This window comes from Castor canadensis, chromosome 8, assembly GCF_047511655.1.
Source record: "Castor canadensis chromosome 8, mCasCan1.hap1v2, whole genome shotgun sequence".
In the NCBI taxonomy this organism is placed as follows: domain Eukaryota; kingdom Metazoa; phylum Chordata; class Mammalia; order Rodentia; family Castoridae; genus Castor; species Castor canadensis.
The window spans coordinates 12,975,271-13,002,725 of NC_133393.1; the positions used below are offsets into that span (position 1 = coordinate 12,975,271).

At 48.2% G+C, this 27,455-nt stretch overlaps 1 protein-coding gene and 1 long non-coding RNA gene across 3 annotated transcripts; one reads left to right on the forward strand and one right to left on the reverse strand.

The window, feature by feature from the left end:
• Nucleotides 1-10,573: 10,573 nt before the first annotated feature.
• On the reverse strand, nucleotides 10,574-12,312 carry LOC141425625 (uncharacterized). Its single transcript, XR_012450630.1, has 3 exons — nucleotides 11,949-12,312; nucleotides 11,759-11,844; nucleotides 10,574-11,649 (listed from the first exon to the last, which is right to left on the reverse strand). It is a non-coding gene; the product is annotated as an uncharacterized lncRNA (long non-coding RNA).
• A 3,278-nt stretch (nucleotides 12,313-15,590) lies between these two features.
• Aars2 (alanyl-tRNA synthetase 2, mitochondrial) lies at nucleotides 15,591-26,988 on the forward strand. 2 transcript variants are annotated; one of them, XM_020157160.2, is made up of 22 exons: nucleotides 15,591-15,857; nucleotides 16,609-16,800; nucleotides 17,296-17,441; nucleotides 17,647-17,814; nucleotides 18,311-18,455; nucleotides 20,305-20,450; nucleotides 20,649-20,757; nucleotides 21,074-21,112; nucleotides 21,206-21,317; nucleotides 21,742-21,875; nucleotides 22,330-22,474; nucleotides 22,720-22,892; nucleotides 23,020-23,133; nucleotides 23,234-23,374; nucleotides 24,052-24,189; nucleotides 24,274-24,383; nucleotides 24,535-24,643; nucleotides 24,843-24,965; nucleotides 25,196-25,306; nucleotides 25,860-25,943; nucleotides 26,057-26,167; nucleotides 26,560-26,988. In XM_020157160.2, exons 1-22 carry the CDS (start codon nucleotides 15,615-15,617, stop codon nucleotides 26,722-26,724), a joined length of 2,958 nt encoding a protein of 985 aa, XP_020012749.2. In that variant the 5' UTR covers nucleotides 15,591-15,614; the 3' UTR covers nucleotides 26,725-26,988. The 2 variants fall into 2 exon arrangements, with proteins under 2 accessions (XP_020012749.2, XP_073938149.1); XM_074082048.1 differs by lacking the exons at nucleotides 15,591-15,857; nucleotides 16,609-16,800; nucleotides 17,296-17,441; nucleotides 17,647-17,814 and having other exon boundaries at nucleotides 18,316-18,455; nucleotides 20,305-20,523.
• Nucleotides 26,989-27,455: the final 467 nt, after the last annotated feature.

Sequence of the window (27,455 nt, forward strand, 5' to 3'; positions counted from 1 at the left end):
AGCGAGTCCACTTCAGATCAAACAGCCAGGGCTACAGATGAGGTCAAATTCCAGAATGGCCAAATTCACGGAGACAGAGGTAGAAACTAGATTGGTGGTTTGCAGGGCCTGGAGAATTGGTGTTTACAGGGCACAGAGCTTCAGTTTGGAGAAAGACAGCGGTTGTACATTTCAATCTGGTTAACATAGTAAACGTTATGTTGTATAGATTTTACAATTAAATAATTTTCTTTTTAAAGTTCACGACCATCCAGGAGTTCACCTACATGCACTTTTCTGCATCTGTGTTTATACTTCACTGACAACTTTTTAAATGGCAGAGAAATGAATATGAAAATGAAGAGAGAAGTAAGTGCTATGCAAAAAAGGGTGGCTCATACCTGCAATCCTAGCTAGTTGGGAGGCTCAGTAAGATCGAAAGGATCGAGGTTCAAGGCCAGCCTGGGCAAATAGTTCACGAATCCCTATCTCCAAAATAACCACAGCAAAATGGACTGGAGGTGTGGCTCAAGCAGTAGAGCACCAGCTTTACAAGCATGAAGCCCTGAGTTCAAACCCCAGTCCCACCAAACAATGAAGGCACGGAGAGAGGCTGGGCTCAGGACACAGGGCTGGGGATATTTTATGGACTTAATACTCTCCCCCTAAGACCATCGGGGGGTAATTTTGTACTTTTATAATTTTATAAGGGGAGAAACGAGATTAAAATTCAAGAACTTAGTACAGGTTACCAAATATTTACATTTATCTATTCCATCAAAGAGGTCAAAGCTGATTCATTCAGGGTAAATAGAGGATTTCTCATTTATAATTAAAATTTCATTGCAGCAAAATTCAAGGGCTTTCATTTTGGCATTTTATTTATTCTATTTTAGTATATTTTTAAAAATCTGGTCTCAAAGTTTTACAAGTACGATAAATAAACAAGTGCCATAAATAAAATTTTATTAAAAATCAAAGGAGCCAGGATGGTGGCCCACACCTGTAATCCCAGCATTTAGGAGGCTGAGGCAGGAGGATCTTCAGTTTGATGGCAGCCTGGGTTACACAATGAGACCCTGTCTCAAAAACCTAATGGCTGGGGCTGTAGCTCAGTGGTAGAAACCTTGACTAACATGTGATAAAGCCCTAAATTCAATTCCCAGTGCCACAAAAGAAAAGCCAAATGAATAAGTACATATACGAATATATACATATATGTGCATATACATAGATATATATGAATGTTTACACATTAATCTATACAAAAGAAAGCAATTTTTCCTATAATAAAATTATAGGCAATTTTTAAAATATTCTGAACATATGCTGATGGGTTTTGGCTTTGACTTAGAGCTCAGCCAAAATCAGACCCAGGCCTTCTCTCTGGAGACTAGAAAGGTAAGGAAACAGATTGGGGATAAGCCAGCCTCAAGCCCCATTTCAGGGAAAGCACGCTCATGGCTGCCTCTGGTCTGTGGTTTCTTGCTTCTCCTCTGGTGTTCTGCCCTGTCATCTGGACTCCTCCCTAGTTTATTCTGTCTGAGGAAAAGAAAATGTCAAGTGTCCTGCACACATCAATATTTCCACGAGACTGCTCCAAAGTAATTAATTACTGACTTTTTCTCAGCCTCCCAAGTGCTATCTAATACTATTGATTTATCATTCCCTACTGTCCCCTGCTCAGGAAAGCGTAATGTCATCATCTACACAGCTGACAGCCAGAGTTTTTAATCTGCCCTTATCTTCTGCCTGTCACTGAGGGCAAGCATGTAGGTCTGTGAGCTGGTTTCAGTCCCCAAGGCTGGGTTGTCCCCAGCTCTTACCACTCACTAAGGTTGCAGAAGAGCGTGGATGAAGACCCTTCTGGTTCCTGGATGGCAGACCTAGGCAATATCCCACTTATGTGCATCCAAGAGGGCACTTGACAACCCTATAGTCTACCGGAAACTTCCTCAGCATGGGAGGAGCTCAGAACAAGAAGGGAAGGCAGAATAGAGAGACTCAAGATGGCAGCTGCAGTGGTCACATTTCTCCAGGTAGAGAAGTGTCACTGGGCTCCTGGGCTCCAACTTCCATGGACCATGACTGCTCCTCTCTTTAAGGAGCTTCCATTCCTCACAGCAAATGGCTCCTCGTTGGCTCTGCTCTGTGTGTGGAATTCCAAAGAACCTTCTTTTTTTTTTTTTAATTTCTTTTATTCATATGTGCATACAATGTTTGGGTCATTTCTCCCCCCTTCCCCCCGCCCCCTTCCACTCCCATCTACCCCCTTGCTACCAGGCAGAAACTATTTTGCCCTTATCTCTGATTTTTGTTGTAGAGAGAGTATAAGCTATAATAGGAAGGAACAAGGGTTTTTGCTGGTTGAGATAAGGATAGCTATACAGGGAGTTGACTCACATTAATTTCCTGTGCGTGTGTGTTACCTTCTAGGTTAATTCTTTTTGATCTAACCTTTTCTCTAGTTCCTGGTCCCCTTCTCCTATTGGCCTCAGTTGCTTTAAAGTATCTGCTTTAGTTTCTCTGCATTGAGGGCAACAAATGCTATCTAGTTTTTTAGGTGTCTTACCTATCCTCACCCCTCCCTTGTGTGTTCTCGCTTTATCATGTGATCAAAGTCCAATCCCCTTGTTGTGTTTGCCCTCGATCTAATGTCCACATATGAGGGAGAACATATGATTTTTGGTCTTCTGAGCTTGGCTAACCTCACTCAGAATGATGTTCTCCAGTTCTACCCATTTACTTGCGAATGATAAGATTTCATTCTTCTTCATGGCTGCATAAAATTTCATTGCGTATAAATACCACATTTTCTTAATCCATTCGTCAGTGGTGGGGCATCTTGGTTATTTCCATAACTTGGCTATTGTGAATAGCACTGCAATAAATATGGGTGTGCAGGTGCCTCTGGAGTAAGCTGTGTCACAGTCTTTTGGGTATATCCCCAAGAGTGGTATTGCTGGATCATATGGTAGATCTATGTTTAGATTTTTAAGAAGCCTCCAAATTTTTTTCCAGAGTGGTTGTACTAGTTTACATTCCCACCAGCAGTGTATGAGGGTTCCTTTTTCCCCCGCATCCTCGCCAACACCTGTTGTTGGTGGTGTTGCTAGTGATGGCTATTCTAACAGGGGTGAGGGGGAATCTTAGTGTGGTTTTAACTTGCATTTCCTTTATTGCTAGAGATGGTGAGCATTTTTTCATGTGTTTTTTGGCCATTTGAATTTCTTCTTTTGAGAAAGTTCTGTTTAGTTCAGTTGCCCATTTCTTTATTGGTTCATTAATTTTGGGAGAATTTAGTTTTTTGAGTTCCCTGTATATTCTGGTTTTCAGTCCTTTGTCTGATGTGTAGCTGGCAAATAGTTTCTCCCACTCTGTGGGTGTTCTCTTCAGTTTAGAGACCATTTCTTTTGTTGAGCAGAAGCTTTTTAGTTTTATGAAGTCCCATTTGTCTATACTTTCTCTTAGTTGCTGAGCTGCTGGGATTCTGTTGAGAAAGTTCTTGCCTATACCTATTAGTTCCAAAGTATTTCCTACTCTTTCCTGTACCGACTTTAGAGTTTGGGGTCTGATGTTAAGGTCCTTGATCCATTTTCAGTTAATATTGGTATAGGCTGATAAACATGGATCTAGTTTCAGTTTTTTGCAGACTGCTAACCAGTTTTCCCAGCAGTTTTTGTTGAAGAGGCTGTCTTTTCTCCATTGTATATTTTTAGCACCTTTGTCAAAGACAAGTTGGTTATAATTGTGTGGCTTCATATTTGGGTCCTCTATTCTGTTCCACTGGTCTTCATGTCTATTTTTGTGCCAGTACCATGCTGTTTTTATTGTTATTGCTTTGTAATATAGTTTGAAGTCAGGTATCGTGATACCTCCTGCATTGTTCTTTTGACTGAGTATTGCCTTGGCTATTCGTGGCCTCTTGTGTTTCCATATAAATTTAACAGTAGATTTTTCAATCTCTTTAATGAATGTCATTGGAATTTTGATGGGAATTGCATTAAACATGTAGATTACTTTTGGGAGTATCGACATTTTTACTAGGTTGATTCTACCAATCCATGAGCATGGGAGATCTCTCCACTTTCTATAGTCTTCCTCAATCTCCAAAGAGCCTTCTTGATCCAAGCTGGAGCCACTACTGTGTCCCACCCCCAGTTTTTTCACAACCGCATGTTCATCTAAGTCCTCCACCACACTGGAAGGATGCAGCTTGACATGACCGCCACCATCTTGCCTCATAACCACCTTGACTACGCTGGAGTAACCCTGGCCTCTTTCCCCCACAAGTTTCCCTGCGCACTACAGATAAACAAAACCATTAGAGTAGTGCATGGAGCTTTATGACCAGACGCTGGTGCCAGGAATGTGCCTGATGTCTTTGGTGTCAGCTTGAGATAAACCCAGTACATTCCAGCTTGAACTAAGTCACTTTTGTCCCGACCACTTTACAAGCCTCTGACCCAGATGGCAGAAATCCAACTGTCTTGCTGTTGCCCTTGCCCTTGCTTCTGTCAGTAAGTGCCCACTAAACTGTACCCGTAATCCTGGGTTCTTCAATTTCATGGAACCTCCAGGTCAGCTCTCTGATGTCAGATTCTCCTGGACTAGCCTGACTGAGAGCTCCCTGAGGGCAAGGGCTCTACTGGCCTTGCTGGGCACATGGTAGCTCTTCCATACATTTGCAGAACTGAATTGAACTTGTGTGTTCTTTTTATTACATTGACCAAATAAAATATAACTCCTTTTCAGCCATCAGTAAGGAATTTTCTAGGCTATTTCCAAATAATTATATTGTCCCTATTAGACCTCAAATCTCAATCTGTTATTGAACTTATTCGAAAATGTTTTGAGTATTTCCTTCGCTTGTTAACAAAATGCAGCAAACATAATGTAACCTTTCCTTCTTGACCTCAGGTGTTTTTATTAGCTTATAAGTTTGGCTGCTCTTATAAGTGACTTAAAAGTGATTTAAAATCTGGCACCAGTGGCTCACAATTGTAATCCTAGCTACTTAGGAGGCAGAAATCAGGAGGATTGCAGGCTAGTTCCAACCCAGGCAAATAGTTTGAGAGACCCTATCTCCAAAATACCTGGCACAAAAAGGAGCTGGCAGAGTGGCTCAAGTGGTAGAGTACCTGCCTAGCAAGCATGAAGCCCTGAGTTCAAAACCCTGTACCACCCCCTCCCCAAAAAAGGTCGTGGTTTCAGGCCAGCCCAGACAAAAAAGTTCTTGAGATCCCATCTCAACAGAAAAGAAGTTGGGTCTGTGGGCATGCCTTTAGTTCCAGGTACAACATGAAGTATGAAGTAGGAGGGTCATAGTCCAGGTCAAAATAATCAGAGCAAAAAGGGCTGGAGATGGCTCAAGCCACCTGCTTAGCTAGCTTGAAGCCCTGAGTTCAAACCCAGTACTGCGAAAAAAAAAAAAAAGAAAAAAACATTTAAACAAGAGAATTTATTTCTCTCACCTATGACAATACAGGAATAAACAGTCCAAGGCTGCCAGGGTGAGTCTACATGGCTAGGGACCTAATCTCTCTACCACTTGCTCTGTCACCAGTGGGTGTTATCCTTCTCATCATTCTGCTGAACTATGTGCCCAGGCTGGCTTTGAACCTCTAACCTCCTGATCTCTGCTCCTGAGTAGCTGGGATTACAGGCATGAGCCACTGGCTCCCAGTTGAGCTTCTTGGGCTTTATGGCAGCGTTTCTCACTGCTCAGATGCCCTATTCCTTTATGCGCAGGTTCTGGGTGGGGTTCCAGATGACCATAGGAAGCTAAAGGGCCAGAGCAACGGAGTGCCATTGTAGATGAGAATCAGCTTGAATTTGGATGTTTTATCTCACTCACATCCTGCATGCGTTTTTAATAGCATCTCAAAGACAATGGAGTAAACTGATGATATCAAATGAAAATTATATTAGCTTTAGGATTCCTAATTCTTTGTTTACATTTCCATTCTCCAGACATCCTAAGAGACAGACAGAGGCCCCATTTCAAGAAAGGATAATGGAATTCTGTCTTCTAATTTACTGAATACGTGTTGCAAAAGGGTTTTCTAAACCAAAGCTGGAGTGGCTATCTCTGTCCCCAACAGCTCAATGACAAGAAGGAAGGAAACTGCAGTGAAGTCAGATACTCTGATAAGTGAGCCCAGTTGACTCCCAAGAGCCACAGTCATCCTGTGACGTCTGCCTTTTGTAGCAGGTGTCCTGGAAGACAATGCTCTTGGCAACCAAAAAAATCCCACATTCAGGAAAGAGTCTGCCTAAATATCTTTGTGCAAAGAGGATTTGATGATAAACTTCCTTAAGAATAAGCAAATATTATTTCATATTCTTTCTTTTTATACTTTACCTAAATTGCAATTAGATACCACTGGTCTAGCTTGCAAAATCAAGGGAAAGCCTCCTTCCACCCCAGCTTCCAACTGGCCAGCCCCACCTCTGCTCCATCCCAGGAAAAACCACTTTTATTTCTCATGCATCCTTCTATAAGCAAATACAGCTACGTGTGCCTTTCCTGTCCTTTCATAAGCAGTAGTAGCATCCAATCACACTGTCCTGAGTGTTTTTCTTCTCAGTTTTGCAGATCTGTTTATAGCATTACATACAGCACTTCTTTATTCCAGATCCTCAAAAACACAGCACCCCAAGCTTTGCTCAATTCTGATGACAATGAACTCACAATTGTGCAGCCCTTAAGAAAGCTGCTCTAATACTTCCCCACAGGGCTTTTATCACTCACTGCTTGCCTAAGAGGGTTGGGCTTGGAGGCAGACTGTGCCCATCTCCATCCCTCTTTCCACTCCTCCAATCCCCTGCACAGCACTGAAGCAGATCAGGCCCAGGACCGGAATACTCCCCCAAACAGCATGACCAGCACCCACAACTGCCCTTAAAGGAAGCTGCAGAACTTCAGCTTTTTTAACAATACACTTCTGTGCTGGAAAAAATTAATAATGCGGGGCTCAGGAAGAAGTCAGTGATAGAGCCCTTGCTTCGGTTCAAACCCAACATTGCAAAACAAATAAAAAAGAAAAACTTCAATACTTTGTGTGTGTGTGTGAGTAAAGTGGAAAAGTTTATTGAGATAGAAAAGTGTAATGTGGGAAAATAGAGCCCCCAGAGTTGAGGGGTCCCAAGAGGGGCTGCCCCTAATAACTACTTAAAAAAAAAAATCAGTGAATAGCTGGGCACTGGTGGCTTACGCCTGTAATACTAGCTACTGAAGAGGCAGAGATCAGAAGGACTGAGGTTCGAAGCCACCCCAGGCAAAAAAACCCAACACAAAAAAAGGGCTGGTAGAATGGCTCAAGTGGTAGAGTACCTGCCTAGCAAATGTGAGCCCGAGTTCAAACCCCAGGACCACAGACATACACACAAGTCAGTGAATAAATGGTGGTTCCCCATTATCCTGTGCCTTGCAACTTGCTGGAGCGCTCTTAATTTTATGTTTAATTGGCAAATAATAATTGTATATATATTTATCAGTTCAATGTGATGTATTGATGAGTATATATTGAGTGATTAAATCAAACTAATCATCCTATCCCATTTATTACTTGTGATGTGAGCATTTAAAATCTATTCTCTTAGCAATTTTGAAATACACATTACATTACCTATTGTCACCTGTGCTGTGCAATAAATCTGAAGCCCTTATTTCTGCTGCCTAACTCGACTTTACATCCTCTGACCCCTGTGCAGCTTAGACGTTTTGCAACCTTTTCTTCACTGTCTAAAATGAATACCTATAAATTCATCCTACTTTCAATAAACTTCAAAGTAAGCTGCAAATACCAGAACACTTCACTCCAAACACTTTAGCATGTGTACCATCAAACAGACGCAGTATTCATTTGGGTTTTCATTTTCTGTAAAAATTACACACCATGAAATGTTTTGATGTGAGATTTGACAAATGCAGACAATACCTCCATTAGCCAGAGTGTGATATTTGGCAATTTTCTATCTGCCAACCAGGTAAAGAATGCTCAAGAGCTACAAATGAAGTAATGAGAGGAAAGCCCATTTCAGACAACATTAGTATTAAGTAGAGACTTTGTTACCAAAGATGTATCACAGAAATAAATTGTACAGGAAAATGCCACTTTCTGGGGTATGAAAAATGGCTTCATGTACCACCTGGGAAGGGTAAGTGAGAGACATGAAAAACTCATAGGGTTAAGGTCCAAACAGAACCCATAGAGAGCATTATCTCTGAAAAGAATCTGACTCAAATAGTCTATGTTCGCAACTGGCTATTGGTTTCTACAGTCACCTCTTCCACTTTCTTAGCCCTCCCAGCCACCCCCAACCATGGGGGTTTACATCCCTTTGATCCGTGTTACAGGTGGCTTACGAAGAGTGGTTAAGAAGTCAGGGAAAACACCTATGGGATAATCAACTTAAGAAATCACACTAATCTATTGTGTCATATGAAGAAAAACTTTGCTGACACAAGCAGCATGGAATCTACAAGAGTGCAGTGTACAAAGGCAGAGAGCAAAGGTCAAGGACATGAAAGCATGACTGCTCTGGCCACCACTAGTCAAGGATGTCAGCCACTGAGATGACATCCCACTCACTCCCCTTGCAACGATGGTCTGCTCACCAAGGAACTTCTGAAAACACTTGCTTCTCACACCCACAGGAAAGAGAACTCAATGACCATCTCGTTGTAGTTTACTTTGAAATGCATCAGAATAGGAAGGATGGATAGCTGGATGAATGGATGGAGGATGAATAAGGAGGTGGGGGAAGGAAGGAGGGAGGAATAGGTAGGTAGATGGATGGATGGATATGTGGCAAGATGACAAGGCAAACACAGAAAACATTAACAACTGTAGAGTCTAGGTGGTGAGTATATGCATGTCCCAAGCACTTGGTGGTTCCATACCTTACCTAGTTTGTGTAGAAATCTCCTGTGAGTTGGGAGCATAGCTCAAGTGACAAAGTGCCTGCCTAGCAAGCACAAGGCCCTGAGTTCAAACTCCAGTACCACCAAAAAAAAGAGAAAAGAAAGAAAGGCTAGAAATCTCTTGTAAATTGGACTGCATGATCTGGGCACGTACAGGATGACTTACAGGCTTTAGTTTCTAGGCCTGCAATCCTGGGACCCAAACTCTGAGCACTGTAAGATCACACCGTTTGGAAATCCTAGCTAAGCTGTCAGCTAACTTCCCTAGTTCACCTTGATATCTTGACTCTCAATAGCTGTTTTAGTCAGTTTTTCCTCACTGTGATGAAACACCTAAGATAATCAAGTTAAAGGAGGAAAGATTAATTTTGGCTCATGGTTTCAGCTATTCCAGTCTGTGATTGCTTGGTGTAAGATAAACTTGCACCTTTTCACTTAAAGAAAGCATTTTATGACTTCTCTTTGGCATATTAGAATTGCTAGCATCACTAGTCTTGCACTTTGAGGCAATTATTAAGTAAAGCAAGAGTTAGTTGATGACTTATGCACAATATATTTACAGGTAAAATACCAAAGTGAAATCCCCACTGAACACAGGCTTAAACAATGAAGGAGAGGGATGTAAAACAGGTCACGTCAAGGAGAGGGCATTGGGTGTGGGGGAGGTAAATGAAGAGGGTAAGGAAGGGTGAATATGGTTAAACTCTATACAAGTATGAATATGGAACACTGAAACCTATTGAAGCCACCTTAAGAAAAAGGATAGGGTAGAAGGGAGAAAAATGGAGGGGATGAGCCAAATTGGGGTACAATACATGTATATAAGGATATGTCACAATGAAACTCTCTCTATAACTGTCATATACTAACAAAAATGGTTTTGTTTGGTTTTGTTTTTCTAGTACTGGGGTTTGAACTAAGGGCCTACACTTTGAGCCACTTCACCAGCCCTTTTACTTGTGATGGGTTTTTTGAGATAGGGTGTCATGAACTATTTGGTGGGGATGGCTTTGAACCATGATACTCCTCATCTTTGCCTCCTGAGAAGCTAAGATTCCAGGCATGAGCCATTGGCAAAAATATTTTTTAAAAAGAGTTAGTTGAACACAAGCACTGTGATACCACAACAGTCAATCTGATAACCAAGGTGGTACCAAGTAGCTAGTGGGCAGGTAGGGTATACAGATGGATACGTGGGACAAAGGGAAGGTTCACGAACCAGGCAGGGCGGAGCAGGACAGCAAGACATTTCATCGTGTTACTCAGAAAGCCATGCAATTTAAAATGTACGATTTGTTTCTGGAATTTTCCATTTAATATTTCAGACAAAGGTTGTCTGCAGATAGCTGAAACTGCAGAAAGCGAAACCACAGATAAGGGGAACTACGGCAGATGTTCGCCACAAAAATCTAGAAACAATGACCTACGCAGTAGCAAAGAGCAAAAGAAATGTACAAAATAAACCAGAAATGTAACAGAAAGCAAGGAATCTACCAAAGACTTCTAGACATGTCAAAAGGACCCAGAAGCTAGGCAAAGAGGTTTCCACTGATTGACCAAAGCAGGGAAATTTGAGCTTTAAAAAAGACAGTAGTTGCAAGCTGGGTACCAGTGGCTCACACCTGTAATCCTAACTACTTAGGAGGCAGAGATTAGGAGGATCACAGTTCAAAGCCAGCCCAGGTGGATAGTTTTGTGAAACCCTATCTCAAAAAAACCCATCACAAAAAAAGGGCTGGTGGAATGGCTAAAGGTGTAGGCTGTGAGTTCAAACCCCCATACTGAAAAAAAAAAGAAAAAGAAAAAAAAGTAATTGCAATGGATTGAAACAAACAAATACTCTGAAATCCATGAACTGTTTTTGTTTTGGTTCAGTTTTGGCAATTCTGGGGTTTGAACTCAGGACTTCTGCTTGCAGGCAGGCACATCACCACTTGACCCATGCCCCCAGCCCTTTATTGCTTTAGTTATTTTTCAAGTAAGGTCTTGCATTTTTGCCAGGGACTGGCCTCATACTAAGATCTTCCTACCTATGCCTCCAGCATAACTGAGGACCACAGGTGCATGCTGCCACCCTGGCTTATTGTTTGAAATGGGGTCTCAGTAACTTTTTTTTTTTTAAGTGGGACTGGGGCTTGAACTAAGGGCTTCACACTTGGTTATTTTGGTGATGAGATCTCGTGCACTATTTGCCCAGCTGGCCTCACACTGAGATCCTCCTGATCTCAGCCTCTCACTTAGCTGGAATTACAGACGTAAGCCACCATCCCCAGCCCCCTCCATGAGTTCTTAATGATGCTAAAATATATATAATAGCTTGCCTTTGAAGTGGATAGAAAACAAATTTATTATATTGAATACCAATAAATAAAGGTGAAAAATTAAGCATTTAGCTTTTCCACATTAACTATACCACTGGTTATCAAATACTAGATCAGGAGAAGTAGCTCTTCATAAAAAAGACTCCAACTAACAAATGAAAAAACAGAGGGAGAGAAGTGAAGACCACAAAAAGACAGACACGCCAACATGAAATACCCTCTGGTGAAAGAGCGCCCACAGTCTTGCCAAAGGGATCTAAACCTGGGTCCAACAGGTCTCGAAACTCCTGTGCTAACTTGCATGACACAGAGAAGACAGAACAGGTTGAATGTGAATTGAACGTTGAATCAGCAGTCAGCTGAAACTTAAGTCGTGGGACACTGTCCAGGTGAAACCTCCCTGACTCTGCAGTAGACACACTGGGAGGAAAAGAAGAGGATGAAGCAGGAAATTAGAGATTCAAAGACTTAAAACACATGTCAAATCAACTTTTTAAAAAAATCAATGGTCAGCCATGGTTGCGCATACCTGTAATCCCAGCACAATGGAGGCTGAGGTGGGATCATTTGGACTCAGAGTTCCAGGCCAGGCTGGGCAACACAGCAAAACCCCATCTCAAAACAAACAACAACAAAGGCAAGACTGTAACATCTAAGGATGTACATTTGGATGATAAAACTATAAAGAGATGCAAGTGGGCAGGCATAGTGGTGCACACCTGTAATCCCTGCACTCTGGAGGCTGAAGCAGGAGGATCTTGAGTGTGAGGCCAGCCTGGGTTACACAGTGAGACCTGTCTCAAGAAAAAGGAAAAGAAAAGAAAAGCAGTGATTACTATGAAAGTCAGGGTGCTGATAACCTTTGGGAGTAGGAAGGTGTTTGGGGTGGAGTAAATGGACATGGAGGGCCAAATTGTATTTCATGACCTAGGTAGTGGATATAAAGGTTTATGTGTTGGGGGAGGGGTGTTTTGTGCTAGGCAAGCGCTCTATCCCTTGAGCTACTTCCCAGCCCAAGATGTTTGCTTTCTAATAATTAAGCCATACATACATTTGTTTTGGTTGAATTTCTACATCTATATTTTATTACTTTTTAAAAACAACCTCTAATGTAGGAATTGGCCTATTTTTTTAAAGGGCCACATAGTAAGGGCTGGAGGTTTGGATCAAGCAGGAGCGATGCCTGCCTAGATAGTGCAAAGCCCTGGGTTCAAACCCCAGTACCAGAAAAAAGTAAATACTTTAGGTTTTGTAAGATAAGAGGCAAAAGTGAGGATGAACTTAATTACAGAACCATTTAAAATGTAACTAACTATACAAAAGTATAAACCCATAGCATAGTGACCTTAGAGGGTCCAGTCTGCTCCCACCCCATATTCCAAAGCCTCCGGAGACCACTGCTCCCTCCCCCAGCTGCTCAGCACATCCTTCCGTCTCTAAGCAACAGAAGGGGAGCTAACACGCGTGCGCAGAATGGGCTCCAGGCTCCACCCACCCACTCCCAGGAGAAAGGGGAGAACTCAGAGGCACCCAAACCCTAGTGCCACAGAACAGATGAAGGACTCCCTGCTAAATCCTGCATCTAGACTCTTCTCTCAAGCTCTTTTCCACCCTTGTCACTCAGGGTCTAGTAGACTAGCAGCAAAACAGCCTTCTCAGGAACCTGCTAAGAAAGCAAGACTCTGCCAGAACTAGACCAGGACCCTTCTTCCCTGCCAGAGCCCCACCCCAGGCCTACCTAATGGATGTCTGCACTTTTAACAAGATCCCAAGAGATCTATATGCAAATTAACATTTGACAGGCATTGCTTTCACAAACCCAGGTCAGGAGATGCTATAAATACATTAAACCAAGGACACCTCTCCCAAGTTGAACTTTTAACCTGTATAGTACAAGACAGCCTTTATGATTGATAAGAGGAAGTTTCCAAAGCTGGGTTCCCTGAGCCTAGTAGGGTGAAAAGAGCCTCGTGTCTCCTCTGTGCATCCATCCAGGACAGAATGCATCACTGACCTCAAGTTCCTGCTCTCAAAACCAAGGGGAAAATCAGAAAGGACAATTTCCACTCCTAGAATAAGGACGTAGCTTCTTTTAAACAGGGTGAAATTGGGGTGAGGGGAGGGTGTCAAGGATGTCTGCCCTGGACCTGGCAAGATCAATAAGTCAATTTGCAGAATAAGAAAAGTCCCAGATGCAGGGAGACAAAGCGCTGTCATTAACAATAAAACTGCACCAAAACTTCCCTTAAGATCTAGGAGGAGACAGACCCCATTTGCATATTAAACTGCAAAATGAAATTCCTACAAATATCAAGACAATGCATCAGAACTCGTGAGAGAAGTCCCCAGGTTGGTAACTTCCTTGTCTGATAGCTCTCTCCACCTCCATCCGTCTTGGGAAGCTGCAGACCTTAAGTTTAACTTCCTCATGAGATGACAATGGCAAATCAGAATAGACACAGCCCAGCCCTGGAAGAACCACTTTGCTTCACGAAGAAACGCTAAGCAGAAGTGAGTCACCAAAGAACATCACATTTAACAAAGAAAGAAAGAAAATGATTGTTTTTTTAACAGCAGGGACAAAAATACTAAGATGGGAAAAACCTACTTCAAACAGAAGCAACTTAAAAATACATTGAAAATCCGTGATACATGCTACATTTTGCTAAGTGAGAGAGTTAGTCACAAAAGGTCATATAATTCTGTGATTTCATTTCTGTGAGATGTCCAGAATAGGCAAATCTGTACAAATACACAAAGTTGATGAATGGGGCTAGGAGGGATGAAAGAATTGGGAATTCATAGCCAAAGAATGCAGGGTTTGTCTTGGAAGTAATGAAAAATGTTCTAGAAGTGATTGTTGTAATGGTCACTAACTCTGAATATTTTAAAAGCTACTGAATACTCTTTACACTGGTGAACTGTATGATGTGTGAACTATATTTCAATAAAGCTAGCTTTAAAAATTCATGGCACCAAACTAGATCCAAGTTAATCCAAAACATAGAGTTCCTACTATAACACAAAGACTCCTGGAAAAATCTGAGAAAGAGTTGATATGAGTACTAAGAAGGAGCCCTGCTATTTTTATGTGGCAAAACAGTCCCATTTCAGTTTGGGGAAGGAATTTCACAGTCTTTTCTCAAGGTCATCAGCCTCACAGAAATCCCCATCTGGCTTTAGGTTCCTGTTCCAGAAACACTGGAAAAACCAAAATACACAGAACACACTTTCAAAACAACACCTTTAACCTACATGGGTAAGGGGGAAAACAGGATCATGGGATAGACATGACAGGTTTGTCAACATTCATAGCTGACAATTCACAATTGCTATAGAAACTCAAGTTCAAAATACACTACACATTCCCCCAAGGACACTATATTTCAAAAGACCCAAGTAACAAAACATAAAGAATGGTGGCCAAAAGAGCCCTTGGGATTGCCAGGGCCTTCTCTGTGACCACACCAACCTCAGCACTGCTGCTTCTATGGGACCTTAACCTTGGCAAATTCCCTTCTCTCTTCCTAATCTGTTTAATTTCCCAGACCAAGGGCAGAGGAGAGGTCATCAAGAGAAGCCCCTGAAGAGCCTGGCTGTACTAACAAGGCCTGGTGGCTTCACAGTCACAGCTGTTACCATGGAGAAGGCAGAGGTGTCTCTTACCCTAGAGTGTTGGGAGGCTTATGGAGAGATTTTTGAAGCTTTCAGCCAACAGCTTCGTTCTGACCTGCTGACCTGGATTCTCTTTTATCCCCAGGCAAATTAAAAGACCAAATGTTATCAAGCAATAAATAATGGAGCAGATGCTGTTTGGCTTCTGTGGCTCTGACAGGCTCCTGTTCCAAAGGGCCTACTTCAGTCCTAAGGACAAGATGACTATCTGCATTGCCAAGGGCAAAGGAAACTGGCAAGAGCCTAGAACGGTGCCTGGCATATAGTAGTGTTCAATAAATATTTGTTGCCTTCCTCCTGAATGAATGCTGATGTTCCCTTTGGCCTTCTCTGCCTTCCTCCCTTGGCCTGGACACACACATGAAATTGGATCTACACCTGTTTACTGCAACCACACTTAGAACCTTGCAAAATCAGTAACTGGTAGAATACAGATTTCAGAGGTCAGGGCATGTTATCGATTTTGTTACTAACCTACCCTAGGCGCCTAAAACAGTGCCCAGCACATAGTAGGCTCTCTATGAAGGCGAAGTGAATGAAGGGCCTACTGTGTCAGGGCCAACCTCTGCGGGGGTCCCCTTCTCAACCACTTTTGCCTGGCGGCAAAGGCTGCCCTGCGTCCTCCACTTGCCAGGGGTCGCTGTGGGGAACGCCCGGCTTCCTTTCGCGTTACTCTTTGACCCCTCCTGAAGCCGCTGCCCGGACCAAAGATGGCGGCATCGGTGGCAGCAGCAGCTGGGCGTCTGCGGCGGGCCATTCGAAGGTCGTCCCCGTGGCAGAGCCCCAGCCATCGGCCGCTCTCAGCCGAACCCCCTCTGGCCCAGGGATCGGCCGTGCGGGACACCTTCCTGAGCTTCTTCCGGGATCGCCATGGCCACCGGCTGGTGCCCTCGGCCTCCGTGCGGCCTCGCGGCGACCCCAGTCTGCTCTTCGTCAACGCCGGCATGAACCAGGTGGGGCCTGAGCTACTCCGATCGGGGGCGGGGTTTGCGAGGTGTCCGCAGAAAGGCGCTGCAGGATTGGGCAAAAGAAGCGAGGGGCGGGGCTCGAGGCTTTCGCGGAAAGAGGGAGGTGCATGGCTGGGTAAAGTGGTTTGAATTGGAAAAGTTTTGGGTCTTAGGACAGCAGGTGTGGAGTTTTAGGTTTCAGGACAGCAGGTGTGGAGTCCCGTGGGGAAGGCTTCATTCTTTAAGTAAACATAACTCGTCCATTCAATACATTCTTATTGAGCACCTGATATGTGCCAGGTAGTGTTCTCTGAGCTTTAACTCTTTCTAGACTTCATTGTCCTTATCTGTAAATTAAAGGCAGGGTGGGAGGTTATTAGAGGCTATTAGTGAACCTTACGAAATGCTGGTATTGTGGGCAGTGCCCAGTATCTTGTGGTTTTAATTTTGTACCTTGAAGTTACTGAGTGTGGTTGAGAAGCTGAGATGGTGGATGTCGTCTCCTTTTGGTACCATTATGTTCCTCTTCCTATGACTTTCCCAATTTTACTAGCAGAGGAGCTCTGGTTCATGAGTTATTCTACCCCTTCTCTACCTCATACACACCATGGCTCCCAGGTTTTCCTCCTAGGTCAAGACCACCCTGGGCACTCAGGGTCACATCTTCAATCTGAACAGCCATCCCTGTCCACTCCCCACCTTTCCCTTCTACTGAGGAACTGAGATATTCCCCCTCTTCCACTGTATATGCTTCTAGTTCAAGCCCATCTTCCTGGGCACCGTGGATCCACGAAGTGAGATGGCAGGCTTCCGACGTGTGGCCAACAGCCAGAAGTGTGTGAGGGCTGGAGGACGACACAATGACCTGGAAGACGTGGGCCGAGACCTCTCCCATCATACCTTCTTTGAGATGCTTGGAAACTGGGCCTTTGGGGGTGAATATTTTAAGGTGAGTCTCAGAGTCTCCAGGAAGGTCTGAAGTTAAGAAAGGGGTCAAGGTCAGTCCTGACTTTTCCCTCCTGTCTGCTTAGGCAGGGCCTCATCTAGTTACAGAGTCACTGGAAAGTGTCTCACTTCCCCAGCTGGATTGGAAGTCCCTTGAGGACAGAGACTGTGCCTCCTGCATAATAACTGGTGGGAAGTTGTATAAATAAATGGCCAGATAGCAAGGCTGAGATGTTAACTGGAGTTAAAGATCACCCAGGCTAGGGTGGGCAGAAGAGTTTCTGGGACTGGAAAGAAGGTGGCTTTCAAAGAGCAGGGAAACTTTCTGGCAGGAAAGAACGCAAGGCAGAAATGGTCATGGCTTGTTCTGAGAACAGAGTGGGTAGTGGGAATGGTTTTGTCTTAGGCTGAGGCCCGAACTCATTTGGCTTGGTTGGCACATCAGTGGGGCATCCCACTCACCTGCCTTCTGCACACGCCACGCTGTTTTCTGCTTCAGGAGGAGGCTTGCAGCATGGCCTGGGAACTGCTGACTCAGGTCTATAGGATCCCTGAGGACAGACTCTGGGTCTCCTACTTTGGTGGTGACCCCAAAGCCGGGCTGGACCCAGACCTGGAGAGCAGAGACATCTGGCTAAGCTTAGGGTAAGTTAGTCCCGTCATTATGTCCCCTCCTGGTGGGCAGAAGGACTGGAAAACAGAGCACTGTTCCTCAGAGTTTAGCATATCCCAGGATACTGTGGACCAATACTGTTCTTTCTCTTGTTGAGCTGGGTCTTAGAGGAGGGGCTGTCATGGCAAAGGGGTCTGAATCTGTCCATCCCCCACTGGTACCTGGCTTTCTTCCCAGGGTGCCTGCCAACCGTGTGCTTTCCTTCGGACCCCAAGAGAACTTCTGGGAGATGGGTGACACTGGCCCTTGTGGACCCTGTACTGAGATCCACTATGACCTGGCTGGAGGGGTGGGAGCCCCCCAGCTGGTGGAGCTTTGGAATCTGGTCTTCATGCAACACAACAGGTAATAGGGACTAAGGCAGGAGGAGCACCCCTCACTGGAAGTGGAAGGTGGCTGTCAGAAGAGGGACCCAGTTATAAAAACAAACACTGAAAGGGCACTGTGTGTGCCAGGCATGTTTCTAAACACTTTTCGGATAACTGACTTAATTCTAGTTTTGTCAGTTTAAACTAGTCATACTACTTACTCTCTGGTCCCATCATATGATAAAGTTGAACTTGGTGATCTCTTAAGATTTTTCTTCTAGCCTTGACATGTCTAAGGGCATGTCTAGTAAGTGATGTCTGGGTCCATGCAAGGGCCCAAGCAAGGGCAAGGGTAGAGTTAGCCCTTAATGAGAAAGGACAGGACTAAAGGACACTGGGTGGTACCAGGGAGGCAGGCACTGCCCATGGGTTCCTCCAGTTGTCAGCCCCCTTGATCCCTCCTCATGCCTCTGCTGTTCTTGGCCATGTGCCTTACACCTGGAATCCTCACGTTGCACACCTTTCCTGGCCAGAGAGGCAGACAGAAGCCTGCAGCCCCTGCCTCAGCGGCATGTGGACACAGGAATGGGCCTGGAAAGACTAGTGGCTGTGCTACAAGGCAAGCGCTCCACCTACGACACTGACCTCTTCTCCCCCCTGCTCAATGCCATACACCAGGTAAGCCTACTTCTGCTCTTCAGAAGCCCTTTGACCTGCTCAGCCCCAGCACTCGGCCCTGTAGCTTTTTATCTTTTCTGAGAACTCAGAGCATTCTCAGCACATAGGGACAGTAACCAGCCAGGGATCCAGGTGTCAAGCGTAAGGTTAGGATTCATTCATACCTGATGTTGCTCCTAATTCCTTCCTTTATCCATTCAAAAAAAATTTCTTAAGTCCTTTGTGCTTGGTACAGAGGATGTAGCAGTGAACAGAAGAGATCATGGAGATTACCTTTGAGTGGGAGAGACAGACAATAAATCAATGTTTTTAAGAACAAGATGGTAACTGACAGATTGTGAACAGGCAGAAACATCAGTGATGGTAACTAGCAGAGGAATCTTAGACAAAGTATTTGAGGAAGGCTCACCAAAAAGATGACCTTGGAGCTGAAATCTGAAGGAAGAGTCAGCTACAGCAAGCTTATTCTAGGCAGAGGGGGCAGGAGGTACCAAGGCCCTACGGCAGGAAAGGGCTTGACATGGGCCAGGAACAAAAAGGCGGCCAGCCAGCTGAAATAGAATCACATAAGATATGATTGGAGCTTCTGTAAGGTAGCTTTTGCTATATAATAAACCTAATGCACCCTGAGTTACAACAGCCACCGTTCAGCTCAAGCGTCAGTGGGGAGCAGTTTGGGCTGGCTTCACTGTGTTGCTCTTTTGGTCTCACATGAGCTTACCGATACATCTGTGCTCCACCATGAGGTAGCTCCACTGCTGGAGGTTGGCTGGCTGTCAGTCTTGGGCAGTGGGGTGACTGGGCCATCCAGACAAGCCCAGGCTTGCTCACATCACGGCTCAGCCCGGTTCTAAGAAGGAGAACAGAAGCACAGGCTCAGACTGTCCTTTCCACAGTATTTTCTTAGCCAGAGCAAGTCATAGACCAACCCCAGACTCAGGAAAAGAAGAAATAGATTCTTCCCTTGATGGGAAACAGCTGTAAAGTCACATTGCAAAGTGGCATGTGCTGAGAAAGGGCCATTTTTACAGTCTCCCCACAGAGAGGAAGGCAGGAGTCACATCTTGTGGGCCTTGAAGTCCGAAATGAGGCTTTCAGTTCTGCCTGCAATGAGAAGGGCTCTGAGGGGGGAGGGGCAGGACCTGCTGTGCACTTTTGAAAGGCCACTTGTGTCTGTCACTGTGGAGGATGGGCCCAAGGGAGACAAGTAAAAGCCAGAACCCTGTTGGGAGGCTGTCACCAGCACATGGGAGAGGAGGGGACATGGCTTACGTGGTGGTGGCTGTGGAGTGTGGAAAAACAGACTGAGTTGAGGCCACCACCAGAGGAGAAAGGACCTGCCAGTGGGTGGTTTGGGAGGGGAACGGTGAGTTACAGGGCTGTGTGTTGCCCTGGGAAGAGTGGGTTTGGAGCTGGGCAATTCCAGCTGTCTATGAGGAGCACTTCCTTGTGTGACAGCTTGCCTCCCACCCTGGGAGGACTGAAGAGGTGGAGCCAGAGGAGGAGAGCACCTGGAATCAGCGGCGGGTACAAATGTCACCTCTGTCCCTGATGGGCTGTGTGGCCTGCAATACTGAGCTCCTCTGAGCCTCCTTTTCTCCTTTAAAACAAGCATGATGATACCTCCTGAAGGGGCTGTTTTAGGGATGGGTGGGTTCTGATAGAAATTCATTAAGTGAGCACAGTATGTTGATGTTAATGCTGAATGTGGGTCCAGGACCGCAGTGACTGGCTCCTGTTCACAGTGTGGCTGTAGTAGAGGTGATCAGCTCTAGGGCTGAGGGCAGATGCTCTGTGGTGTACCAGGTCAGGCAGGGCCAACAGTCATGTCCCCCTCTCTCCTTTCCAGGGCTGTGGGGTGCCCCCTTACTCTGGCAAGGTAGGGGTGGCAGATGAGGGACGCATTGACACAGCGTACCGCGTGGTGGCCGACCACATCCGCATGCTCAGTGTCTGCATTGCCGACGGCATCTCCCCGGGAATGTCGGGCGCCCCGTGAGTCTGGAAGGACTACAGAGAGGGGCAGGAGCTGCAGGAATTGCAGGGCGAGGCAGGAAGGAAATGGAGGGTGGGTCAGGTTGACAGTGTGGGAGGAATAGGGAAGGGAGAGGGCTTTGGGATGGGAGCACACACCCCACTCCTCATTGCAGCCCAGGGGCTGCTGGGAGTTCATATCAGGCTCTGAATCTACAGGCTGATCCTTCGCCGGATTCTCCGTCGAGCTGTGCGGTTCTCCACAGAAGTCTTGCGGGCACCTCCTGGCTTCCTAGGCAGCCTGGTGCCAGTGGTGGTTGAGATATTGGTAAGGGCAGAATTTCCTCCTTCCTTCCCCCATTCCCCCCAGGGAACCAACCACTGAGCACCCACCGATCCCACCCTAAATGGCCAGCCCAGCACCCTGTCAGCAGGGAGACTTCAGGAGGCTCAGGCTGCTGAGCCTTTGACCTTGGGATCTCCTTCAGCTGCTATCCCTACCCCACAGGGAACACCTAGTTGGAATCCTCCCCCAGTTCCTCACATAAGCTGAACCTCCAGGGTAGGCATCCTCAGGGTGGTGGGCCAAGGAGGTAGAGCGGGCTGCTTGCCTGCCACATCTCAACTCTCTCCAACCCCCCTAGGGAGCTGCTTACCCAGAACTGCAGAAGAACTCAGCCCAGGTACAGATTCAGGTGGGGAGGGGCTGACAGAAGAGCTATAAGGTCCCCTCCCTCCAAGGGAACACAGCTCCACTCCCACCCTGCCCGGTGCAGATAGCCAACCTGGTGTCAGAGGATGAGGTGGCCTTTCTGGCCTCCCTGCAGCGAGGCCGGCGGATCATTGATCGCACCCTCAAACAGCTGGGACCTTCAGATTTGTTCCCTGGTGAGTGGGGTGTCTAGCCAAAGCAAGAGGACTCAGAGACGCTCACCACCCCTGTGCCTCATACCTACCTCCACCCCTAGTTCCTCTGTACTCTCCTAATACCTAGACCCGACCCGTGATTGCAGGAGTCCCCTGCCCCTCTCCTCCTCTCCCCACTGCCCAGCCAGCCTCCTCCCGCCCTCCCGCTTAGACTGGTGAAAATGTGGTATGACTTTGGGCACCTTGGGGTCCCCCTCTGGCTCAGCCTGAAGCTTGAAGGTGACCCCTCACTGGGAGTTGCCAGTATGGGGAAGGGGGCACTTGTGCTTGGCACCTAGTGGCTTCTGTATGACTGGAAAAGCCCTGGCCTTTACTCATTCTGAACTTCTCTCCCTTTCCTTTGACCCCTCCTCTCTTCAATACTCTTTGTCCTCCTTCCTCAAAGCCGAAGTGGCCTGGTCCTTATCACTTTCTGGGCATCTGGGGCTCCCCCTGGACCTGGTAGAACTGATGCTGGAGGAGAAGGGGGTACAGCTGGACTCTGCTGGCCTGGAACAGCTGGCTCAGGAAGAAGCCCAGGTACAGGCTAGGGACCCCCCCCACACACACACACACACACACACTAGGTTCCATTGAGACATGTCAACTGCTTCCCCAGAGCCCTGAGCTCCTGGTACCAGAGCTATTGAGAGGAATCTAGAGACTGAGGCAGGGCCTGTCCCCTGTCTTGGGGACCCATCATCCTCAGGCCCTATGCAGAATCTATAGAAAGGAACACTAGCCTAGTGAGTTGAACAGAGGAGTAGGAGAGAAGCCAACACAGTCCTAGGGAGGGCCTCCAGGGGTGGTGGTGGACACAGAAGCCTGATCCCAAGTTGCTGCGATGGCTGATGCAGCCAGCCAAGCCCTGAGGTCTACAAGGATAAGCTCAGGGTCTACAAGGATAGGGCTCTGCAGGAAAGACAGGCCTCTGCAGGGCTCGAGCCCCATGGTATTCTCTGTGCACCTACTCCATCCACACATTGCCCTGCAGCACCGGGCCCAACAGGCTGAGCCAGTTCAGGAGCAGAGACTGCGTCTTGACGTCCATGCACTAGGGGAGCTGCAGCGCCAAGGAGTGCCCCCAACCGATGACAGCCCCAAGTACAGCTACTCTCTGCAACCAAGTGGGGGTTATGGTAAGAGCCTGGGCCAAGGCCATGGCCACAGCTTGCTTGACCATGATTAGGAAGAATGTCCTAGACGATAGCTGTCAGCCCCTGTGCATTCCTCAGAGTAGCCACCAGGGGTCACTGTGGCCCCAACTGGAAGCACCCCACACCCACCCAACGCCCCAGCCAAGTGCCTGTGGCCTGGAGCCCCAGAACCACGTGCCACATCCCCAGCCCCTGCCTAGCGCCAACAGCCTTCTGTGCCCTGGCAGAGTTCGGCCCCTGTGAAGCCCAGGTGCTACAGCTGTATACAGAGGACGGTTCAGCCGTGGCCTCTGTGGGGGCAGGCCAGCGCTGTGGCCTCCTCTTGGACAGGACCAACTTCTACGCTGAACAGGGGGGTCAGGCTTCAGACCGTGGCTACCTGGTGCGGGCAGGGCAGCAGGTGAGTGTCCCCCGCCCCAGGCTAACTTACGTGGGAGGCAGACCTGAGCCTGGGTGGAAGGCAAGGAAAGAGTACGCAAGACGGCTGCAAGCAGTCACTTTGGGGCCTTGGCCCTGCCCTCCCCCAGGATGTGCTGTTCCCTGTGTCCCGGGCCGAAGTCTGTGGGGGCTTCATCCTGCATGAGGCGGTGGCCCCTGAGTGCCTGCAGGTGGGGGAGCAGGTGCAGCTGCACCTGGATAAGGTAAGGCCCCACGTCACCCCAGCTGTTCTTGATCGCCTGCAGCCCTTTCACCTCCCCATCCCACCCTCACCCAGGACCTTGGGTAACGAAAGTGTTCCAGGCCTGGCGACTGGGCTGCATGGAGAAGCACACAGCCACCCACCTGCTGAACTGGGCGCTGCGGCAGACCCTGGGCCCTGGCACAGAGCAGCGGGGCTCCCACCTCAACCCCGAGCGTCTGCGCTTTGACGTGGCCACCCAGGTGAGCTGGCACAGAAAGACAGGATTCATGTAAGGTGACTGCTTAAAAGAGAGGCACAGTGTGGGAGTTTGACTGGTCTGAGGGCCCAGTACCGCTGCTCAGCCACTGTGGGACCTCAGGCAAGTCCCTTCCCCTCAGGCTCCTCCTGCCGTGAGAGATCAGACTAGACAGCGGGGCTTTGCTCAGCTCCAATGTAGGACCCTGAGGGCCTTTGGCGGGATGCTTACTTGAGCAGCCCCCACCTTCCTTGTTCCTGCCTTCACTCAAGCCATTCTCTCAAGTCTCCAAGTTCTCCCTGCTCTACTCCCTTGCCTCCTTCTGCTCCATGTAGATCTGCTCAAGTCCTCCTGCCAGGAGGCGCTCGCTGGCTGATCCCATCCTACCTGCTTACTCCTCCTGCAGCTCCCCCTTCCGTATTCTCTCCCATTGGGCTGCCCGTGATAAGACGCAGAGTCCTTTTCGTTTTCTTTTTCATCAGCTTTGGTACCTAGTGAAAGGCCTGCAGCTTCCAATAGGCCCAGTTCCCAGGTGGCTTTCTAAGGAAAGAGTTGTCTGCTCCATCAGTGTTTATTGAGTCAGCCACTGTCCTAGCTCTGTGAACACTGACTGCTCCTTAATGCACCAGTTACAGGAATGGGGCTGGTGCCTCTTTCTGCCCATTTCCCCCTACCTCTCAGGTACCACTGACTCCAGAGCAGCTCCGGACAGTGGAGGGCACCGTGCAGGAGGCCGTGGGGCAGAATGAGCCTGTGTACATGGAGGAGGTGCCCCTAGCACTCACCGCCCACATCCCTGGCCTGTGTTCTCTGGATGAAGTGAGTTGGGGAGCCCTGTTCATGGAGATGGCCCGCCCACTTCAGGCATGCCCAGAAGACTTCCTCCTGTCCTCTCACCCTCAGGTGTACCCAGACCCTGTGCGGGTGGTGTCGGTGGGGGTGTCTGTGGCCCAGGCATTGGAGCCAGCCTCCCAGGCTGCATTGTACACTTCCATGGAGCTCTGCTGTGGCACGTGAGTCACTCCTCTGCTGCCCCAGTCCCGGGTCTGGGATCCTCACCCTTCCTTGGTCTCTGATGCTACTAGTCCTTAGTTTAGGGCTTAGCCTTCTCCCCTCTTTCCCATCATCCTCCCCTGACTTTCTCCTCCTTCTTCCTACCCATAGGCACCTGCTGCGCACAGGGGCAGTGGGGGACCTGGTTATCATCGGGGAGCGCCAGCTCGCCAAGGGCACCACCCGCCTGCTAGCTGTCACTGGGGAGCAGGCGCAGCAGGTCAGTGCATCTGTAACCCCAGAGACTTCTGGGTGTGGATGAGGCCAGGAGACACACACAGCTGACACTGTCAGGCTCAAGGTGCCCAGCAGAAGCACAGCTGGTGTTCCTAATGTATCCTGGTGTGGCTGTACCAGCTGCTATCCTGGCAACTGAGTGTAAACCTGGCAGCCCTGATTGTCCTGACCCCTTCCTGCAGGCCCGAGAGGTGGGCCAGAGCCTGGCCCAGGAGGTGGAAGCAGCCTCAGAGCGGCTGAGTCGAGGCAGCCAGGATCTGGTAGAGGCCCATCGACTATCCAAGGACGTGGGAAGACTCACTAAGGTGAGAACCACCCCACCTCCAGCTGCTCCCTGCCCTCTTCCTGGCCTTGTTCTGTCTCTTACCCTTCCTGGACCCTTCCAGTCTCTCCAGCACTCCAGGTGGCTGGGCTCCTGCTGGCCCAGATGTTTGTGTGCAGGATGGGTATGGTGTCAGTCCCAGACCTGTCACTTCTGGTCTCAGAGGTAATGGCTCAGGGAAAGTGCAGGGGTGACACACTGCTCTGACCCCAGGCTGTGGACACTGCTGTGATGCCCCAGTGGCAGCGGCGGGAGCTACAGACCACACTGAAGGCTCTGCAGCGGCATGCCAACACTGCCATCCGGAAGCTGGAGGTGGGCCAGGTGAGAGGTGGTGCAGCCAGAAGCACCCAGGCACTCAGACACACAGCAGTTCAAGCCCTGGGAAGCCTTGGGGCTGGGGCAGGTGTGATGCAGAGGCTGTTCAGGGACAAGGGGGTGGGAATGGATGACAGCTACCTCCACCTGCCACCAGGAGCCATTACCAGGCCATGCCTCTCCCCCCAGCCCTTCCATCCAGGAAGCCTCCCAGCTTGAACACCATTGAGCCCCCATTGCTCCTTGACCATTGCTCCATCAGTCCCCTCCCAGTCCATTTGTGCCCTCGCCTTCTTCCTCTCACCTTCAGCGACCTCTGTGTACGGACCTTGAGCTATGGTGAAAGGGAAGAGGTGAGACAGACAGGGAGACACACAGGTAGAACCCAAGAAAGGAGGTCATGCTAGGCAGAGCCCCCACCAGCTCTGCTCAGAGCTGACGGCCTTCACTGAGGGAAGAAGCAGAAAGGAGGGCCTGCTGAACTGGAGCTTGTTCGGAGTGGAGGCTGGTGGGAAACTGGTCCTCAGCCTGAACCCTCAGCTGTCCTCTCTGCCCACAGGCTGTAGAGAAGTCCCAGGAGCTGCTGCAGCGGCACTCAAAGGGACCTCTGATTGTGGACACTGTCTCCACTGAGTCCCTCTCAGTGAGTGCTGGTGACGGGGTGCCACAGTCTGGGGTCTGGGGAGGGCCAAGTGTTGACTGGAAGGCGAATGGGCATGTGGAAAGCCATGGGTCATCCTGTGTCCCCTTGTGCAGGTGCTGGTGAAGGTGGTACGGCAGCTGTGTAAGCAGGCCCCCAGCACGTCTGTGCTCCTGCTCAGCCCCCAGGGTGCAGGCAATGTGCTCTGTGCCTGTCAGGTGGCCCAGGTAAGGGAGCAGGGGAGCAGCCCCACCCCCAGCCAGACCCCCCACCCCCAGACAACGGAGCCAGACAGGTGATGATCTATGAGGACACACCAGGATAGGGATAGAGCAATCTCCTTGTCCCCCAAAGACAGCCCCTCCCAGCCCTGAAGATGCTATGAGAGTCACTGCTTACCTCCCTTCAGGCCTCACTTCCCCTGCAAACAAGTCAAGAGACTTGTTGGCCTCCATACACATTCCTAGCCCAACCCTTCCCACATCACCTCACCAGTCCCGACCCTGTATCCAACTAGAGAGTGATTGCTGATTGCAGTGACTCCACTCCCAAGAGTCCATGGAGTAGATGCTGCCAGCGAGAGCCTCTACATCACTTCCCCTTCTGGTTCTGTACCCAGGGTGCCACGCCTGCCTTCACAGCAGAGGCCTGGGCACTGGCCGTATGCAGTCACATGGGAGGAAAGGCCTGGGGCTCTAGAGTGGTAGCCCAGGGCACTGGAAGCACTGCTGACCTGGAAGCTGCCCTCAAAACGGCACGCACCTACGCCCTCAACCAGATATGACCAGGCACAGATATGACAATGAGAGGCACATGAACTAAAAGCAAATACCTGGCGCACAGAAGGGGCTGCAAGAGCCTCCCTGGAGGCTGAAGCAGAGGACAAGGGGTTAAAACTGAGTGAATGAGCCAAGGAATGCCACCTGGGCTGCATGACACAAGGAGATGGGGACACAAAGAAGTGGGCCCAGAGACATACCACCCCCACCAAATGTGAAGACCTGGGCCATTATGGCTGTGATTGCTTATTAAAAAGTATTTAACAGAGGTGGCCAGGCATGGTGGTTCATGACTGTAATCCCTAGTACTCAGGAGGCAGAGATCAGGAGGATTGTGGTTTGAGGCCAGCCTCAAAAAAGTTAGCAGACCCCATCTTAACAAACAGGTGGGGGCACACCTGTAATTCCAGCTGCTACAAGGGAGGCACGGGTAGGTGGATCATGGTCTGAGGCTGGCCCTGTGCAAAAATTTGAGACCATATCTAGAAAAGTAACTAAAGCAAAATAGAGCTGGGGGAGTGACTCAAGTGGTAGAGCACCTGCCTAGCAAATGTGGGGCCCTGAGTTCAAACCCCAGTACTACCAAAAGAAAGAAAAAAAAAAGTATTTCATAGAGGATAAAAAACTCTGGAAGATTCTTTTACTTTAAAAAAGAGTGTTCTTTTCCCATCCAACATGGCTTGGGTGCCCCATCACCCATCCAAACACGGCAGAAAGGCCACCCAGGATCCAAATC